Source organism: Aplysia californica, unplaced genomic scaffold (assembly GCF_000002075.1).
Source record: "Aplysia californica isolate F4 #8 unplaced genomic scaffold, AplCal3.0 scaffold00838, whole genome shotgun sequence".
NCBI classification, from domain to species: domain Eukaryota; kingdom Metazoa; phylum Mollusca; class Gastropoda; order Aplysiida; family Aplysiidae; genus Aplysia; species Aplysia californica.
Window position 1 is genome coordinate 214430 of NW_004798108.1, and position 19865 is coordinate 234294.

At 38.3% G+C, this 19865-nt stretch overlaps 2 protein-coding genes across 2 annotated transcripts in view; one reads left to right on the forward strand and one right to left on the reverse strand.

The window, feature by feature from the left end:
- LOC101863061 (glutaredoxin-related protein 5, mitochondrial) overlaps positions 1-701 on the reverse strand; it is a 5645-nt gene extending 4944 nt beyond the window's left edge. Inside the window, exon 1 of the mRNA XM_005109995.3 lies at positions 272-701. Within this exon, the coding sequence (XP_005110052.1) occupies positions 272-536 (265 nt within the window). The 5' untranslated portion in view covers positions 537-701. The remainder of the gene's footprint in view (positions 1-271) is intronic.
- Positions 702-904: 203 nt separating this feature from the next.
- LOC101864485 overlaps positions 905-19865 on the forward strand; it is a gene marked incomplete at its 3' end in the record, with an annotated part of 29385 nt that continues 10424 nt past the window's right edge. Inside the window, 14 exon segments of the mRNA XM_013088935.2 lie at positions 905-1223; positions 7336-7418; positions 7889-8040; positions 8850-8980; positions 9655-9790; positions 10541-10656; positions 12221-12324; positions 13066-13234; positions 15217-15404; positions 15917-16027; positions 16952-17023; positions 17496-17546; positions 18215-18279; positions 19436-19582. Of these exon segments, the coding sequence (XP_012944389.1) occupies positions 1118-1223; positions 7336-7418; positions 7889-8040; positions 8850-8980; positions 9655-9790; positions 10541-10656; positions 12221-12324; positions 13066-13234; positions 15217-15404; positions 15917-16027; positions 16952-17023; positions 17496-17546; positions 18215-18279; positions 19436-19582 (1631 nt within the window).

The following is a 19865-nucleotide window of genomic DNA, read 5'->3' on the forward strand; positions in this document are numbered from 1 at the left end:
TCCCGCAATTTTATTCACGGGTTTGGGCCACAAGAGTAGGGGGGGGGTTTCAGGGGGGCCCCTGACCTAATAAAAATAGGAAGGGGGGTTTCAGGGGGGCATGCCCCCCTAAATTTTACCATAATTTAATGTTTTGCAGTTGTTAGGTTTGATATCTTAGCTCACCGCGAATCAAACGTGTATAGATCTAGATCATCTAGATCTAGATGTAGGTAGGTCAGGCTCAAATAAGGGGGGGTGGGAACTACCGAAAAAGCAGCAATTTTTGTACCTTGTCTGACGTCATCATCCGATAAAACGTCAAATGTTCCAAAATTGTCAACTCCGTGGAACCGAAGGATCTGACAAACAGCATTACTGAATCCGCATCGAGGAGCTTCAGGAGTGCCCTTCATGAAGACAAAAATCGGTTTCCCTGCATCCTTCACCATTGCATCGATGTTAACTGTCCCTTCTTGTGACAACATTCTTGCGAAAGCAAGTCTACAAAATGAAGTTCCATGACTCCGGAAAATTTGACGAGTAATAAAACTCATGACGGTATTTAGAAATAATTAGTAAGGCAAGCTCCTTGATTGATCTACCTGTGCAGTGTGCAGACTTGTAGGCCTAAAATCGAAAGTAGAATCTAGATGAGAAAGACACCTTCACGCTTCACACTGAAGATTTATCTTCCGGTGGATTTTTCTAATTTCTTTCGGTAGAAAAAATAAGGCAAACATCTAGATCTAGATATTTAATATTGTACGATAAAAATCATACTGATCATGGACATACATAATATGAGAGGAAAATACGCTTCTTTAGTTTGATAAAAATTATTAATACATTTTCTGGGTTTTTTGGTATTCAATTTTTTAGGAGATTTTTATTTTCAGAGTTATCCCCCTACAATTGTACATCTATGTGCCTAGTGCCTTGTCTACGGATGTAAAAGTAAAGTGTAAACTTCCGATTACGCTCAATCAATGCTCATCCACCGGGCCTCTGGAAGAAACCGAAAGCTGACGTGACATCAGTGGAGTTGCTTGAAATTATGACTCAGTGAAGTGGTCATACAATTGCAAAAAAATCTGATACTGTGTCACTTTGAATTGCACCAAAAGTTCAGTTCACGATGGGGGATGATGTTACCGCTATTGCTACGAACATCGTTACAGCTATCGACACCGAGCGCACAGACGTAATTTGCTCCGTCTTGTCAGAACTCGGAAGCAAGAAATGTAAGAAGACTCGTCCCGTCTCTGGTGTCTTGTCAAAAGAATTTTTAGACTATTTGGTGAAGATGTAATCATTTAGATCTTGATCTAGAATCTAGATAATCTAGATCTAGATTAGATCTAGTCTAGATATTCTAGATCTAGAAGATCTATGCTATCATAGCGCTTAGTCAATCATTGCTTGGCTTAGACTTAGACGTAGGCTCGTAGTATTTTACCAGAGTAAATGATACAAGTCAAGTTGTAAATATGTAAGGCTGAGGACTAAGACTAAGACTAAGAGGTTGTTTTTTTTGGCGCTTTTTCGGTAGTTCCCACCCCGCATTTGTTATTCGCCGGTTTTGGCCCCAAGAGTAGGGGGGTTTCAGGGGGGCTTGCCCCCCTGACATAATAAAAACAAGGTGGGGGGTTTCAGGGGGGCATGCCCCCCTGAATTTTACCACAATTTAATGTTTTGCAGTTGTTAGGTTTGACATCTTAGCTTGCCGCGAATCAAACGTATATATATAGATGTAGATGTAGGTCAGGCTCTATCAAATAAGGGGGGTGGGAACTACCGAAAAAGCGCCGTTTTTTTTACTTTCTCTCCCGTCTCACACTTAGCCGTGTTAGCTACCAGTTGTCCATTTTCTACTAAATATTGATGCACTGAACACGAGAATATCAACTTCATTTCCGTCGCCAATGAATAGTTTTTTAAATATATCTGATTGTTCTTAAAGTACTTAAAGTAGTTAAAGACGTGCTTTGGACCAATCTTGAGAAAGTAAACAATTGCCCAAAATTGACTACTTTGAAAAAGTAGGATACCAGTGAACTCTTCATACGGGGAAGTGGTCACATACCTCCAGTGATCTCGTCACAGATATATCGTCACATTGGTTGGGGCTAATTCGCCCCCGGGGCAACTTCAACGCCACCTCAACCTAGACTTGGGATCATTTGACCCATGTGTCGTTGCGCATTTGATTCTATCTAAAAATAAAATCTGGGCTTCCTGGGCTTCCACTTGTTTTTATTTTTAGTCTAAAAGCTCCAGAAAACTCTGTCTCCGCGTACTGTTCACTCTTAACACATTACACCCTAAGGGTCTGAACGGGAAGTCCATGGTTAGATCCTAAGCAAGGGGAAAGAACCCCCCTCCCGAGAATACTACAAGCCTTTTAAAAAATGCTAAACAAATTGTTAAAATCCTGAAAGAAAAACAGTTAAAACGAAAAATGAATGTAGTTTCAGAAAAATATAACTTTATGTATGCGCCAACTGTTGGAAACGTTCTAACTTTAGTTCAATCGGGGTGTCCGACCCGTCACTCTCACTCTCAGCCTCGCGGTAGAGCCCTAGATCTAAATTCAAGATTTTCTACGTCTGATCAATCTGAATCGTCCCAAACTCTTGCTACAACGTTTTCATCAAAATATGAGTCATCTGATTTTTCATTATATGCTTGTTTTTGCTCAAATCCATCGTTATTTCCTTTTTCAAACTCAATTGTGTCGCTATCAACATATCGAGACACCTTGGAAGTGTCGGTAACGCGATCGCACTTCGTTCAGCTCTAATACTAAAACTACTGGCCCGAAAAATGTTCGTTTCTGTATCAAACGAAAGAAGAAACTGTTTGCAATAACTATGCAAATCAAAATCTCGGCCCCAGAGTCTAGTCAAGGCGAGACTTCGTTTCTAAAGACGCTAGGTCGGCGCGGGCGAGTCAGGGTGGAACGCGCAAAGGAATCCCTGGGCGAGTTAGGGTGTAATGTGTTAAAGCTGGTGCAAATTCAACAGGGCGAAAAGGGGCAACTTCGACAGGGGGTGAAACAAAAGTTAGGCCTTCTATCGGATTAAATAATTGGAAGGGAAAAGAATCTCAGAAAAGGAGGAAAAGAGACAACGGTAAATTTATAGAAAAGGCCCAAACCCATTTTTACGCCAACTTTTTTTACTCGACCTCCGTTTTTGTTTCCGATTGGGTACATAGATCTATGTGTAAATTTGTAAGGCGTTAGGTTGGAATCACTTCTCTCGAAGAGTGCCGTTCACTGTTATTTGGATACTTTTTTCCGAGGAACTCGCCACACGTTTTTCTGCTGTGATGACTTCACCGTGTGAAGAGCTCACTGGTTCCCAAAAAGTATAGGCCTACATCATCAGCACTGGAAATAATAAGACTGTATACTGCATTTTCAACAGTTGCCGTGTCATAAATTTGTTTAGTAATTTTTGTAAGGAGGTGAGAATAAAAAAATTACGATCCAACTCTCACCCCGGGTGAGACCTGCCAGCATTTGCTATTCTCACCCGATGTGAAACAAGACCTCTATTTTTCCTAATTTCTGGATACTGTCAATCGGTGGGGATGATCAAATTGACAAAAACCAAGAAAAAAATTATGTTATAGCACAATAGTAAACTAATTTGGTCGTCTACCATGATGCTACGGCTAGCCTAAATTTCACTTTTCGAATCAAGGCCAACTACATTGGTCGCCCTTTTGTTTCCCCCAGAAATTCTCACTTCTCCTTCTCACTCTCTCTCTCCCTATCTCTTCCCCCCCCTCCTCTCTCTTTCTCTCTCTCTCTCTCTCTCTCTCTCTCTCTCTCTCACTCTCTCTCTCACTGCCCGCTGACAAAATTGCATGCTTTCAACACATAAGCGCTGGAACGTTTGTTTACACTGATATCACAGTGAAGGCACTCTTGGTGAAAAAAACCAAAAGGCTCGCCCTCTCACCCGGAGTGATCTGCCTGAGCAGATACTAAGGGGTGAACACACACTGGGTGAGAATAGCCTGAAGATTTGTCCTCTCACCCCAGGCGAGAGGCCTACAACTGAGCTATTTAGAGGTGGCCTTTTTGTAAAGACAGTAGCCTACAGTATCTTCAAAATGCACTGTTTTTTTGTCTTTTTATTTTGGATTTGAAGAATTAATTGATCGTAGTGAAATCAGGCTCTCATCAATTTTTGGACATGTGGAGTTATTGAGTATCATTTTTAAGCTTAAATTCCTTTGTCTTGGTTTCAAAGAAAAAAATGTTCTCGTCTATCTTGAAAAAGAGTGGAGACCTTTGTATAATTGAAGAAGGTGGGGGTGGCCTGGTTTTAGAAGTAAAATTAGTGTCAACTACAAAATGGCCACCAAAGCGCTGCGACTTCCAAAGCTTGAGAGTCCTTGGATCCTGCACAACCACAATTTTTGTGCCTTTAATAAAATATGTTGAGACAAAAAGTCCATAAAAGCAAAAAACTCATTATGAATTTCCAAAAGAGCAGAAAAATGCCGGTTTCTTCGGTTTCATTATTTTGACAAGCACCTGATTTCACCATGCTGCCTCACATATGTAGGCCTACCCTACTGATGGAAATGGAATTGAGAGTAGTACATGGGTAAATTTATACACCTCTATGTATGTCTACTGTTCAGAAAAGCTGCATTATAATGCATTCTTTTTTAAAATCATGTAGAAGTACTTTTGAGTATTTTTAAAGTACATTTTGAGTACTTTTGAAGCTTAATGAAAGAGTAAGTGCTGGCATTTCTGATCATAATTTACGGAACAAACACCCGGGCGGGCACAGCCGATCAACCAAGAGTTAAAAGTTGAGATCAAAGAACAGCCCGTCTCGTCAAAGACCAGCCACTCTCGTGAATGTGATCACAAGCGTTGTAAAACTCCATGACACGGTACAATGATCCCCAGACGGGATCACACCGAGGTGTGAACTGACCGACGCGTTTCTTTTCCCCAAACATCACACTCGCATCTGAGCTCTCCACCTGAACTCACATCACTCGCTGGCTGGGTAGGGCCTACAAGCTCGCTCCAGGCAGGATCACATCGAACTGTGAACTCTTCCCTGACCATTGAAGTTGAAGGCTGTTTTTCTCTATTCCCGACTTTGCGAGACAGCCTGAATTTTAATTGGTGTGGTCACAGCATAATGGTATGTAACGACAAAGACGGGGGGACTCAATCAGAGATGGAAGGCTACAATTTTTGGACAGGTAAAGAGGAGGGGCAACTGGATAAACGTAGATAAAGATCTCGAGACGATATGCTAATGAGTGTACGGTATAATATTAAGGCATGCCTCATGCTACCCTGCTACTGTGATTGCTCATCAAGGTTGACCGCTCATTGCTCGCCATAAACCCACCCAGGGGTCACGTCAGTTCATGGGTCTCTGTAGATTCTTCCTTGGCTTCGTTGGCTAAGATCCCGTATTTCCCTTGCTCCCAAGCACTGGGATCTTAGGCGGAGACAACTGTAGTAGAACATTTTTGGTTACACTACACTTACTAGACTCTAGGAAATTGCATGTAGGCCTATTTTGGTTTCCTGTGGGCGCCATGGACTACACAGTGTGACCAAAATCTGTCTTACCACTATTATAATCAATTGAAACTGAAACTGAGTTCTCAATGTATATCAATCTATAAATTTTATAGGCTACCTAAATTTCTTTTTAACTTTTTTTTGTGGTTTGTGCTTAAGGCTACATTAATTTCTTGAGGATTTGTTAATGAAGAATCTGATCAGCTGCATGTATTTAGAAATAAGAAAAAATTGTAAAATACGTCATCTGATCAATACTAAGTATACTGCTTTACTAGTAACTAGCTTAATTTTATCAAAACTCGATTATTGTAACTCTTTGTTATCAAGAATATCACTGGAGAAAGTAAAAAAACTTCAAACTGCCCAAAATAATGCTGCACTTTTAGTTTTACGGAAAAGAAAGCGAGACTCTGCTAAACCTCTTTTACGAACTTTGCATTGGCTTCCTGTTGAGAAAAGGATTGTGTACAAGTTGGCCACCCTATGTCACAAATGTTTGAATGATAATGCACCATTATATAATTATCAAATCTGTTAAAACTGTACATTCCAACTCGCAGTTTAAGGTCATCAGCTGATAAAAAGAAATTTATTTTACCATCTATGAAACTTAAAACAATGGGTGAAAGAGCATTTGAATACCAAGGCCCCAAGATCTGGAATGCTTTACCAAGTACTTTGAGAGAGATCAAATCTTTTGATTCATTCAAATGTCAGCTGAAGTTGTTTCTGTTTTTAAATTAATAAGATGAATATTTGGAATAATTTTCATTAGTCAGAACACAACGTTTTATGTTACTGTTGTATGTTGTACTGTATTGTATAGCGCTCAGAGCCTGTGTACTTTATTCGGGGTTGAGCGCTATATAAATGTCATTTATTATTATTATTATTAATTCAATGCACGTTTCCATTTTTTTGGCTGGCCATTTTCATCAATTTTATATTTTCTTAAGAGCAACTTTGTCTCTACATTTTCCCATTTGGATACTTTTCCTACTTTGCGACCTCTAGGACTGACTTACATTTGATCATATTGTCTTGCTCAAACATGTTCTAGTCATGATACCATTTACTAGTTGCGTCTATTTGTTTGCTGGGTGTTTTTTTTTTCAATTTCACGGACCATTTCCACCTACGTTCAGTGCGTATTCAAATGCTTTGTATACTGTTTACATATTAGTAATAAATGGCCTAATTTGTCAAATGTACTAGATATGTTATTCAATATGATGTTTTGCATTAGCACTGAAGTATTTTATCATATTAGCAAAAAGTACTCAAAATGTACTCATAAGTACTTTTTTAAAAAGTACTTGTACTCAAGTACATTTTACAGGAAAGTGCTTTTACTGTACTTAAGTACATATTTTAGATTGTGCTTAAATTTGTTCTTAAGTACCTTTTTAAAAGTACTTTAACAGCTCTGATAATAAGTGTGCAAAGTTTTGTGACTTTATGTCTGTTCTGTCACAGCGATCGTTTGGGAAAACACAATGAAATACCAGATACGCAGGATGATACATCAAAGACAAATATGGGGGGTAGCCAGTGAATTGAAATAGCAGCATCTTAGTAAACCAGGATTGTAAGTGGTGGGATCTAAGGGAGAGACTGAATTTTTACCTTTGCATTTTTGGGTTCTGTTGCAAGACCAGTAACAAACCATCCTTGCTTTTACTTTTATTTCCTGAGAGTTTGAACTTACTTTGTGCCTCATGTCTTAAATTGCATAAAATACAAAGATTTTTTTTCTCATTTTTGTCTTTTTTGACCAGACAATCATGATCCTGACCTCTTGCAGAAAGTCTTAAATGGTCTCCACACAAATTGTGGCACTTTGCTGCACTATGCCACAAAGGTAACCAAATGTGATTTGATGCTCAATGTTGTTACGAAATCCCTTTGAAAGTTTTGTTCATAGTTCAAGGGCTGTGCAATTGTATAATCAATATAGGCTTGTGTTGGATCAGTAAGGAAAAATAAATTGTAAGTTTAATTTTCTGTTTACCAAGAGGAATAGACTTTTTGTGTTTCTCATTGGTTATCTTTACATCCTGTTTTAAAAGTTCAAAAATATTCCACTTCCAGTAGCACTTGCTGTTGTTGCAGCCATAGCCTTTGAGGAACCATCATGTGTGCTCATTAAAACAAATCTTTGATATCAGAGTCTATTAATATTAAATCGTTCATTGAATTGGACTTTTCTTGTCCGCCAAACTTGTGAGAACATGGTGAAGATAGAAACTGATTTAAATGTGAGACATTTTGTATTGTTCATTAATTATACTCAACACTCTGTTTATGAAGGTTTTCTGTTTGTGCCTTCAGAGTGGCAAAGTGGACAAAGTGAGAACCCTTCTAGCTGGAGGTGCTGACCCAGGCATCCAGAACAAAGATGGATTGCTTCCCTTAGACTTGGCTTCTGATGCAATTCGCACTGTTTACAACGAAGAACTTTTGAAAGCTACAGCTCAGTCTAAGTATGTGGTCTGGTGAATCTTCTGTGAAACTTGGTCGCATTGTTTTACGCCACAACCTGAAGATAATGGTATTTAATAGCACCATTCTCACAACAGTGCTAAGAAACTAAAGGGCTACCTCTGCAATGCAATAATGTTGTATTGTTTTTATGTTATAATAGCAAATTTCTTTCACGGGATGGGGGAGGGGGATCAGTAGAAAGTAGTTTCTTAATTTGTCTTTTGTTCTCTTATTATAATTGTTCACTTCGATATGGAATACAGTCTTTTCATTAAAGTGAATCATAAAAATTTTCATTCTGTCTCATATCGCTAGCAATGTGTGTATATGTGTGTATAATATACACATATATTGTTTACTCAATTAATGCATTATATCTGTGGGTTGTTGGCGGGTGCTCTGGTGTGGTTTGTTCCTTCTTTCTTGTCAAACATCTATCGTCCTTATCTTCCCTCCTTCTTTTTTTATGTTAGTCACTCTTTTGTTACTCCTCTAATCTTCTGGCGCTCATATGACCTTATCCAGTTGCGAGCACCGTAAAACTCTTACAAAAACTAAAAAAACCAAAGCATTATATCTGTTCATTTCTGATGGGTATTTTGCAGTTAATGCAGGCAGAACATTTTGAATGTTTTAAACTTACAGCCAACACGCTAGTTTAAGATTGCATATCTCTTACAAAACTGAGATTATGAATAGGATCAGACTTAAATTGCCAAGGGAATTACTATCAAGTTGTGAGTGGTAGCTTTTTTACTAGAGTATAATTCATGACTCTTGTTTTGTGTTTTTTCCTTTTTCATTCCAGCATCGGTAGGGTATGCCAGCTTCTGGCAGCAGGTGTGGACATCCACCTGACGGACAGTCCGGAGATGCTGAACACTCCACTGCACTGGGCTGTGTGCCATGGTAACAGAGACATGGTCCAGTGCCTCTGCGGTGAGAGTCTCTTCTTATCTCCCATTATTTAATGTTTTACCTCATGCTTGAAACTTCAAGTCTTTGTGAGCTTTTTGAAATAAAAAAAAAGTGGGGACATTTTTTTTTGCCTCTGAAAAAAAGAAGAAAAGTAGGTAGAGAGGATGGTCGAAGGGCGCCATTGGTAAGTTCTACTTTTCTCCTATCCCACTTTTGTTTCCGCCTGTCTTTCTTGCTTTTCCCAGCACTAAATGAGAATTATTGTGTCGATGGGCTTCTCTGTACTCAAGCAAGCTTTCCTGAAGAAAGGTAGCCATTCAAAAAGATAACTTAATGAATTATATGGGGACGGGCAGTTTGTGTAGACCATTTGCGGATTTGTGAATGTCTATTGTTTTAACTTGGTACAAATAATTGGTTGGGAGGTACACTCTTGTTTCAATATATGCTGAGAAAGGGATTTATGTTTCCGTGTATGTGGTAGATCACTGATTATGAAATTTAAATTCTATCCCCCAGTCTTCAGAATACTGGTTTTCTGGTTTACAGCTCCCCCACTAACACTCATTAAATATTCACTTACATACACACACACATACTCACACACACATACACAAAACACACACTCTTGCCTTCACACTCACTTATTTCAAAATATTGATGTGTTATTTAATAGATGGGCTTCCCTGTTTCAGCTCGAGGTGCAGACCTTAACATATACAACACACGTGGCCTGACCCCCCTTCATGAGGCTGTGAAACGTGGTGATGCTGGTATTGTGGAGGAGCTGCTCAACTACGGAGCCAATGGCGACTTGCAGGTCACATCAGGGTAAGTGGTAAAAAATTACCCCTCCACTGCCTGTTCGGAGACTGTTTTGGGCTCTTTGGTGGGATTACAGAGTAGGCCTGACGGGAAGTGAAGGGTTTGATATAGGATATGATGCAATTCTCCCGTCGAAGAAATGAGTTTTGTGCTTTCTCCTGCTTTTTACATCCCCTGTTATAATTGTATTGTTGCGCACACACACATACACACACGTACATGCACATACAAACACACACGCACACACCCATGTGCATGCACACACAAACACATGTGCACACACACATGCACACACATGTGCACTCTCACTCATACGCATACATGCACTCGCACAGACATACACACACATATGCACTCGCACATACACACACACACACACACACACACACACATGTGGTTAGAGAGCTTTCTGGTGTAATTAGCCTGTGTCTTCTTCTTTTATTCAGCGTTGCTTATGTGTATGACAGGCACATTGCCTCTCTTAATTTTTCTAGCCCATCGAAGAACACTTAGCACTTGATACCACCTACATGAGATACCCACCAACTAAACTCCAAATCAGGCCAGACTCTTTGCCATGAGAGGTAAACTTGTTTTGCCTACTTAGCTCTCATTTGTTATTTTAATTAACATAAACAGGATCAGTCAGAGTGAAATATTGTGCTTGTTTTCTTGTGTTATTACTACTGAGTTAAATCATAAGTAATGTTATGTTTGAAATGGTCAGTGTTTCCGTTGTCTCTCCTTTGGTGGCAGTGAGAATGTGGGTCAGACAGCTGTGGACATGGCTGAGGGTAAGGAGTCTGTGATGCAAGTGTTCCGAGCCCCCAGAGAATTGCCCGAACCCATCAGCAACATGAACCACTACTTTGGTAAGCTTTTCTCCCTTTTCATATTTTATGTTGCTTGATTTAGACCCAAGGCTCTGTTCCAGATATGAATAAAAATCAACTATTTTTCATCATTATTATTATTACTGTTATTATTATTATCATCCCCACAGTATGGCTCCAAAGTTTCTATGTGTTTTCAAAGTTTCACAGTAGACTTAAATTGTGTGGGTGGTTGGATGGCAATGCCAATGAAAATTTAAATTTTCACTTTAGCCCTTTTTATTTTGGTACCTGAGAAAGAATTTTCAAATCTAAGAATTATGCTTCTTGAATTTTAAGAATCGGTTCATAAATAAAAAAGTTATGGGGTTGTAAAGGTCGGCAAAATATGGATGACCCACATATAGGAAAATACTCCTAAAAAGTGGACCACGCAGTAGCAGATTCTGTAAGAAAATCGACGATATCTCGGTAACTAATCGGAGTGTTCGAGAGAAACTTGGCCACCCGATGTGTTTTTGAGTGTAGAAATAATTTCTGCAGTCAGATTTACTACCAATTTCGTAGTTATTTTGTTATAATTAAAATTTTGGTGCACATATTACGATTTTGCGAAAAGGGGTGTCGGGATGAGTCCATTTTATTTATAGCATCGTATCACAACATGAGATCTTTAAGAATATATGTCGGCAGCGTGACTAAATAATTGCAAAGCTTTTTATGATGACTTTAAACCATGCTAACCGTAAAAGATAAGTTAATTCAATCTAGCATGCCGTACAATTAAAAATTCTTTTTCCCCGTTGAGACGCGAACACTCCGAGACGAGATAACCTCGCCTCGGAATACCCCCATTGCGATGTTACAGGGGAATAGAGAGAAAAACAACTGGATGCGCGCGCCCGCCATTGCCCTATTTCAAGTGACCAATGAACGGGCCCGGAATAGTCATGCGGGGATTTGTAGGTCACACACATTTGCCACGAGAGTGAGGGGAAAATGGCCGGTCTCCGTGCGAAGCCGCTTTGGATAGGGGAGTAGTCGTGCATTTATGATCGGGTCTAAACAACTACTTGACACAGAACGTTCAAATTTGAGCACACTATAGAGGATAGATAGATCTATTACCATCTCGGCGTTGAAATTCAAACTCCTTATAGTTTTCGGTGTACACGATACGAAAGTGTTCCCGACACCAAAAGTATAGGTTAATTTATGTGTACGAACTTCAACATCCACATATCATTAGTTGGCCCTATTTTCTGATTGGTTGCCGAGTTTCATTCGGATTGGTTCGGAAATAGAGCAGACCGAGGTTGACAAAATTAGTCACCTACGCTTCGGCCGGGTCCGCAAAATCGCCCGTAAACGGGGACCAAATTTTCGCCGCGCGGGAAAGCCCGATTGGCATTGCTAGGTTGGATGTGCTCTGGTGTGATGTACTCCTTTTTTTATCAAACATCTATCGTCCTAATCTCTCCCCTCCTTTTCTTTGTATGTTACTCTCCTGTAATACCTTTTACCTTGGGCACTTGAATGATCTATTTGTGTTGCAAGTACCGTAAACTAAGATACTAAAACCTTCGCAAATATTTTTTTCTAGATAGCAAAGCAAACCTGGTACGCTTTGACAGTCTTACCTCAACAGACAGCATTTTGGGCAATGGAGATGAGACCCTGTCGTCACCAAAACTTACTGTGCCAAAGGTAACCTTAAGATATTGTTAATTACTTTGTTGGTGGGTGCCATAAAAGGACATGTGGTTGACTACTGCTCAAATGTAGTCTGCTCATTTTAGTTCTTCCCTGTGTTTCTATAGTCCTTGTCTTTCAGAATGAAATATGGCCCTTTTAGTGCTTTGTCACAGTTAAGTATAATTGAACAGCAGTATGTGGTTGATACATTTCTCTAAATGTGCAAGTCCATCGAAGGAATTTTCTATGAGAAACAAAATACTAATTTTAGGTTTATTCGGATGTCTTTCGTTGGAGTATCATATTTCATGAGAAAAATACAATTTCATGAAAGGAATTTTAGACAAGAAACAAAATACTGATTTTTACCTCACTTGGCTACCTTTTGTTTGAGCATCATATCCCATGATAACAATACAGTTTCATCAAAGGAATTTCTTATGAGAAACAAAATACTGAATATTTGTCTCGCTCCAATGCCTTTCATTAGATCTTATGATAAAAAGAATTACAAATTCTTTGGTTTAAGCTTTGTTTGTTTGTGTTGGTATACAGGACGAGGAGTATTCATCTGTGGGGCTAGCACAGCAAAGAGACTCGGAAAATGTTTCACTTAACCATAGCTTAACCTGTTGAATTTTAGAAATGAGCAATAGACAACTGCTATGCTTGTGAACCACCTGCATATTATTATCCAGAATGAGAGCACACTCAAGCTTATACACACTTACACGCCGTTCTTTTTTTCCTCAGGCGAATGGTAAAGTGAGATTTGAGACATCCAGTCCTCTCCCTTCACTGGTCACTGACGAGAAGCTGTTCTTGGTGTGGCCGGCTATGCAGGTGGTTAAACAAGGGGGAGGAAACCCTTTCACCATCAACAAAGCTCTTCCTGTTTTTGTCTCCCCAAACCATGATGCAGGTTGGTGATTTAATGCAACAAATGTGTGTGTGCCTAAAGAAAGGTACCAAAAGTTAGATTTTGACTATTTTGAGTTAAGGGTTGTACCTTACAGGAAATTCAATGCTGAACACGGGGGTCTTTCAATTTTTAGATATCTCAAGTAGTTTTTGAGATATTGCACATTTTGCGAGGTAGGGTATAAAGAATTTTGAGAAAATTAGCTTTTAAGTTTAACAAACGTGAGAACACATACAAAAATTATTTTTTTTAAAGATTTTTTTAATGTATTTATTCATGGAAAATTCATGTCCAATTTGGCATTCAGTTGACATCAATATTATGAATAGAATTCAATGGTAAAACAGCAGGGAAGAGAAAACGTGCTTCAAGATTAGATTTTAACACCTTTGGTAAGCAGTTTCCATTATTTGTTTTTATTATACCCTGCTCTCAATATAATTCAAAATAAAATATTTTGAAGTCAAATCAATGAAAACCCTTTGAGCACATTGTAAAAAAATGGTGGATCTATCTTCTTTTTTTAAAAATAGAAACACATTTTGGTCAAAAAAGGGATTTTTGTCATTATCAGTCTGTAGCTCGAAGCGGTCTGGGGCGACTTTTGTTACTTTTCTCTAGGCGCACACACAAACGTCTTTCTCCCTAAAATGTGGTAATGTAATGAGGGTGTTATTTTAGTTAATGATCAACAAGATGTTGTTAGTCGCCTGTAATGACAAGACATGACTTTTGTAATATAACACTTTTCAGTGCTTTGATGCTTCCTTGTGACTTTGTATTCTGTTATTATGGCTATATGTACAACATTTTTAAGAATCTCCTTTGGGGTTAACATAGTTTGAAATGTTCTTGGATTTATATGGCAAGACTAGAGTACCAATGCACAGAGAGAGAGAGAGAGAGTGTCACACTGTGGAGATACGGCTATGCTAAATCTGAAAGTGATTATTGTTTCACTTTTACACTGGGTCTATAAACCAACTGTAAGCTACTCAGTGATTTTGGAAACCACTCTCCCAGTTGCATATCTATTGCTCATATTCCTGAACTCAGTTCAATACAAAGTGAAATCTATAATCTATTTTTTTTTTTTATGCTACTGTTAAAAATTGATAATTCAAAATAAACAGAAGAATTTATGCTTGTTGGCAGATGTCTACAATAGAAAGGTTTGTTTAGCCAGCTCAGCTGTGAGGTCATTAGGGATACTTAGTGTGGAGGGCATGATGAATTTATTTTATTGAAAGGATCTCTTTGATTATTGTTTAAAGCAACATTTGAGCTAAATCAAAGCAAACCATTTTGTGGTCCTCAGTATCAAAAGGAAGAGATCACACATTTTAGAGTGATTAAAAAATCTCAGTGTAAAAACTGAGCCCTAGTCTCTCAAACTAATCTAAGCAGTCAAGTATTAGGCAGCTCGCGTTTAAAGAGTTAAGACATGTCTTTAAAATAGCTTCTTTGATAGGTTGGTTCCTTTCTATTTTCCATCTCGTGTCTTTTGGAGACTGGTGGCTTGTTGTGTCTTCATGTAATGTTAGTAAAACTGTAGAGAGGGGATGGGAAAGAGAAATAATGAAGGAGAAAAATAGAGAGGAGGGAATGAAAGGATCACTATTGGAACTATGTTCTTTTTATTATTGTAAAGCACTCTGGTCACTTTCTTTGTGGAAAGATATATAAATGCAATTCTTTGAAATTACTATAATTTGTAATTACCCATCTGCAGATGGTGGACTAAGAAAAATCTAAAGATATCTTTCTCATTGATGCATCATCTTGCTGGGCAGTCAGATCTATTTTTTTCAGGATTTAAAAAAAAACAGCGTTGGTTGAATTAGTTCATCACAGGTCATAAAATTTTGGTGAATACTGCACTATCACTCTCATCTTTTGTGATAGAACAGTGCCTACTATGGTTCCTTTGTCAATCTCGTCTGAAATTGAATTATTCTTTTGATGCTCATATTTTTCCTCAGCCAGTGCAGGTGACATGGCATACTTGTGGAATCTGCGTCGCCCACTTTTGGAATCTCTTGGCCTTGACATTTCCATCAATCTCCTGACGCCGTTGGCTAACCTGGATTCACCTCACATCCTGTGCCACCTGAATCCTCGACTGAGTCCTCAGCCCGGTTTCTACCGGTTGACTGTGACTCCAAAACAGGTGAGAAGGAGGCTCATATTAATGATAATAATAATTACCGTTGTGTTCTGCCTTTTTTTCTTTTTAATTGTTAAACAAACCATGAGGTGGAGGTTTCAGAATCAGCCAGATCATTCAAGCTACAGGCTTAATGTCAGAAAGGTCATATTGGGTATAAGAACCAAGGAAATCTTACATTTCAATTCGACCTACCCTCACTTCTGAACCCTGCCCATATGTTGATCCATCTGCCGCAACTGAATTCCAGGCTCTGAATCCTGCACTGTGGAACTTGTAGTCACAAATGGACTAACTCAATACAAATGAAAAATTGCACCTTAAAAAGCTTACAAGCTTATTTCTCAAGCAAAAATTATTTTTTTAACCAATGGAGTAGTTAACTCTTGTCATTCTACAAAGAATGTTATCTCAGGTAAGCAAGACTTATTTATTCAAAACTGTTGACTTTCAGAATGTGTGAAAACGAAGATACTTCTTAATCTGAAACTTACCAAAAGAATTGTATTCCACAGATCAAGATCCTTTGTGGGAGTCTAGAGAGTTTGAGCTATGCTGTGTCAACAGTTTTGCACTTGATGACCTTGTACAAGGAAGAGGAGTCCATTACTGTCCCTTCTTTGTTGGTGAGGCCACAATGTGGTGTGTTTGTGGTTGTACATGCATGCATGTGGGTGGTTGAATGACAGGTGCTCTGGTGTGGTTTTCTTCTTTTTTATTCAAATATCTATCGACCTTATGGAGGATTTTTATGGCCACTTGGTAAGTATCTAACTTAAAGGAAAAATGCACTGATTTTTACTCTGAAATTTCTTTAACATGATGATATTCATTGTTAATGCTGGTTCTTTTTTAGTTTTAAATTTGGCAAAATGATTCTGTCCTCTGCAGAGAGAAGCTTTGTTGTGCATGCATGCATGCATATGTCTAATCGGCAGTATAAAGTGGCCTTTGCACTGTAAAGGCAACCATGACTATGTTTCTTTATGTGCCACGTACATGTGTTGGGGAAACTTGGTTTGGTTTTAGATTTATATGCGGTAATCCTGGTTATGAAAAAGACCCAGTTTGTCTGTTTATATGGAATTACATCTGGATAGGGTGATTTAAAATTCTGTAATTTTTTATTTTTTTTTAATGTAGATGTTTTTATGCCCCTATCAGCACAGTTTAGATCATTTAGGAAGCGGGCTTCGACCCTACCTGCCGGGCCAACCCAAGCTGAGAGAGGTGCAACGTCCCAGCAGAAAGACTGACATACTCAATAAAAATTCTCCCTTCCCAGGAATCAAACTCTGGTCTCCTGCTTGCTATGGTGTAGCACTTATCCGCTACACCTCAGACACTGGTGGACAGAGGTTGAGCTAGCTCACACATCACATTTCTAATATCGAATCAATGTCACATTTTCTATTCCAGAGAGTAGCTGCTTGATAATTGTTTCATTTAGTTTCATGCTTCAGGACTGTTTTGAGTTCATCACATTGATATTCAGCTTTTTTTACCATTCAAAACTATGACTGAATTTGAAAAACGTTTTTTTTTTTCAGATTGAAGACTGGCCAGACTTGGCTTATCGGGGTGTCTTGTTGGACGTGTCTCAGGGTAGGATCTCTCTTATGGTATGTCCTTTTTCTCTTTTTGTGCTGTTAACCCAGTCGGTAATAAATCTAGACTTTGCCTCCCGTGATTTTGGTTTGATTCCTCAATCTAAGGCATTCTTGAACTTAAAACTTTTGTCTGGCAGTCAGACTAAACTGGGATGACATATTTGGGAATCAAACTTGAACCTGTCCTCTTAAAACGTTACTGTTTTGAGGAGCATTATATGTTGATTTGTATAGTTGGAAATTTTATATCTATTCATGTAGGGGGTTCTTCATTGTCCCTGTCCATCGTATTTTTGTTTAGGTTTTTGTGTGTGTGTTTTTCTTTGTTGTTCCACTGTACTTGTTTTCAACTAAAGCATTTCGTAAATAACTTATATTAAGAAAAGCAGGGCATTAAACTTGCTCATTTACACAATTCAGTTTTGTTCATCATCATGTGTATTAATTGCAAAAAGCATTGATTTTTTGTTTGTTCTGTCTACAGGACAGCTTAGAGGAGTACTTGGACACACTGTCACTACTCAAGATCAATCAGGTACATCCATCATCTGCGCCCGAACTCTTGAATTGAAAAATGGTTGGCAACAACGATCCCTATATGCTATTTATGTTTTTGTATGGTGTATTGAGTTTTACCAAAATGTTGCAGAAATTCTCCTTGCAGTAGCTGTGATGTCTTTTAATAAATATTTCGAAGGCTCACTTTTTAAGGTGAACAAAGTTATAAGCTCTTTGTCTACTGACTAAAAGAATGCGCTGCCCATGCTCTCTAACAAAAAATGTTGAACCATTGATGTTGAGTGTAGATGGACAAATCATGGGCAATGACAGAACAAAGTTTTGATAACGTTTTAAAAAATTTGAAAGTGCAGGGGTGATATCTGCTCTTCTGACTCTTCGCAAGATGTTAATTGTCATAACGTCTTTGGTAGCATGGTTTTTATATTGAAAAATATTCTTCCCAGAAGAATTATGATTCCCCTACTTAATATTTACATTACTAACTTCGTACATTACATAAGACTGACATAATTTGGGGGGTAGGGGGGTTGTATTTATCAAAATGTTGACACTCAAGTACGGCCAACCCTGTAGCTGAGTGATTTTCATTACATCAGTTTGGGGATCAAGTTCTAAATTGTGTATAAAAAGTTAATTCTTTGGCAGTATGTCCTTTACAGTCTTCTTTTCTCCTCTTTACAGGTTTATTTGTATACAAGATTTCATTCCAATCTGCCACCACAGTGGCAGTGTCCACATACTAGAAGGTGAGTGATGCATTTCTGGCCTTTCTGGAGACATTATTTTTCAGGAAGGATTGACAGTTCTGATTTTATGAAAACAACATTAGTTACTTGACAAGAGGAATTCTGTCATTGTTCGCTTTATGGTTTTGAAGGAAATAATCATCTTTTATATATTAGGTTTGTTATGGCTTAAATATGATGATAATATACCTAAACGTTTTTTTTAGGATTTGAAAATGTTATCGTTGCCATATCTAGTTTTGTTACTGAAGAGTTAAAGAGAAAGAATGGACGTGATAGTTGTCATTTACTGATGCACACTGGCTGGTAGATTGCAATGGGACTTAAGTCTCCCGACATGTTTCTATAGGATGTTAAAAAGCTTTCTTTGTTCTGCCCAGGACATATGTTTAGAATTGTTTTGTATGTACTTCTATGGTCTCCCGGCTAGTAAGTGGGAGATGACAATAGGCCCACTGCACACCAGCTGGAGGTGCCATGTCTCCGGTGATGTCCTAGCATATGTGAATATCTTTAATTTGATGCACATGTGTGATATCTACTTTAGTGTTTGGCCTTTGCTTTCTTTCATTCCTTTTTCATTCTTCTTTACCCTTGCTGCTGGACCAAATGAAATGGTCTGTTCATGTCTAGTATGGTGACATGTATTTGTGTAAGGTGTTGACTTCTATTTAAAAGGAACAAATTCTGTTCCCAGCTCCACATTGTGTCCTTAAGAAAAATGCTTGACTCTATTTTCTTCAGTTCAAGCAGGTTTGAATGGGTACTTGGTCAAGGATAGAGACAGAGTATGTAGATAATAGAAATGTAAACTTCACTGGTTGCAATGTTGCTAGACTTATAAGGTATATTAAAGTGAACTGGCCAGCCAACCAAAGGGTTTCTTATGTAGTTGACTGAGACTTCCCGCGGAGGGCCTACATGACTACACTTTACCTTTATTTTATATAGATTGTAAAGCGCGTAGAACTTGCTGGTGAGCGGGGATGTACTATGCAAATGCTATTTAATATTATTATTATTATTATTATTATTATTATTATTATTATTATTATTATTTTTATTATTATTATCATTATTATTATCATAATGATAATAATTATTATTATGAAGACTCAGACAAAAAGAAAAGGAATGTTTTGTCGAATGTTCCCAGTGAGGTTCTGCACCTGTCCGAGTTCTGTCACAAGCGCTACCTGCAGCTGGTGCCGGTGGTGGAGGTGGGACCCAAAGTCCTGTGGGAGGACCTGCCCAAGCTCTACCCGGTCTTCCAGGACTTCCTCGCCTGTTTCCCACATGCACAGTCAGTACTTGACCTTTGACCTGTCAGACTTCTTGACATAGTCACGTTCTTATGTTCTCATGATATTATGATCTCAGAAGTATTGCAGTTTATTTACAATGCACTGTCTCAATTTGTTTATAGATAGCTTTACTTTGTTCATAACTGAAATAGAGTTTTATTTTTTCAAAATTCGTAAAACATTCTGTACAACATTACTATGTGCATACACATCATGCTTTTCTAACATATATTCATACATTTTGCCCACACGTTAGCAGAAAGGAAAAAAAAATTAAGAAAA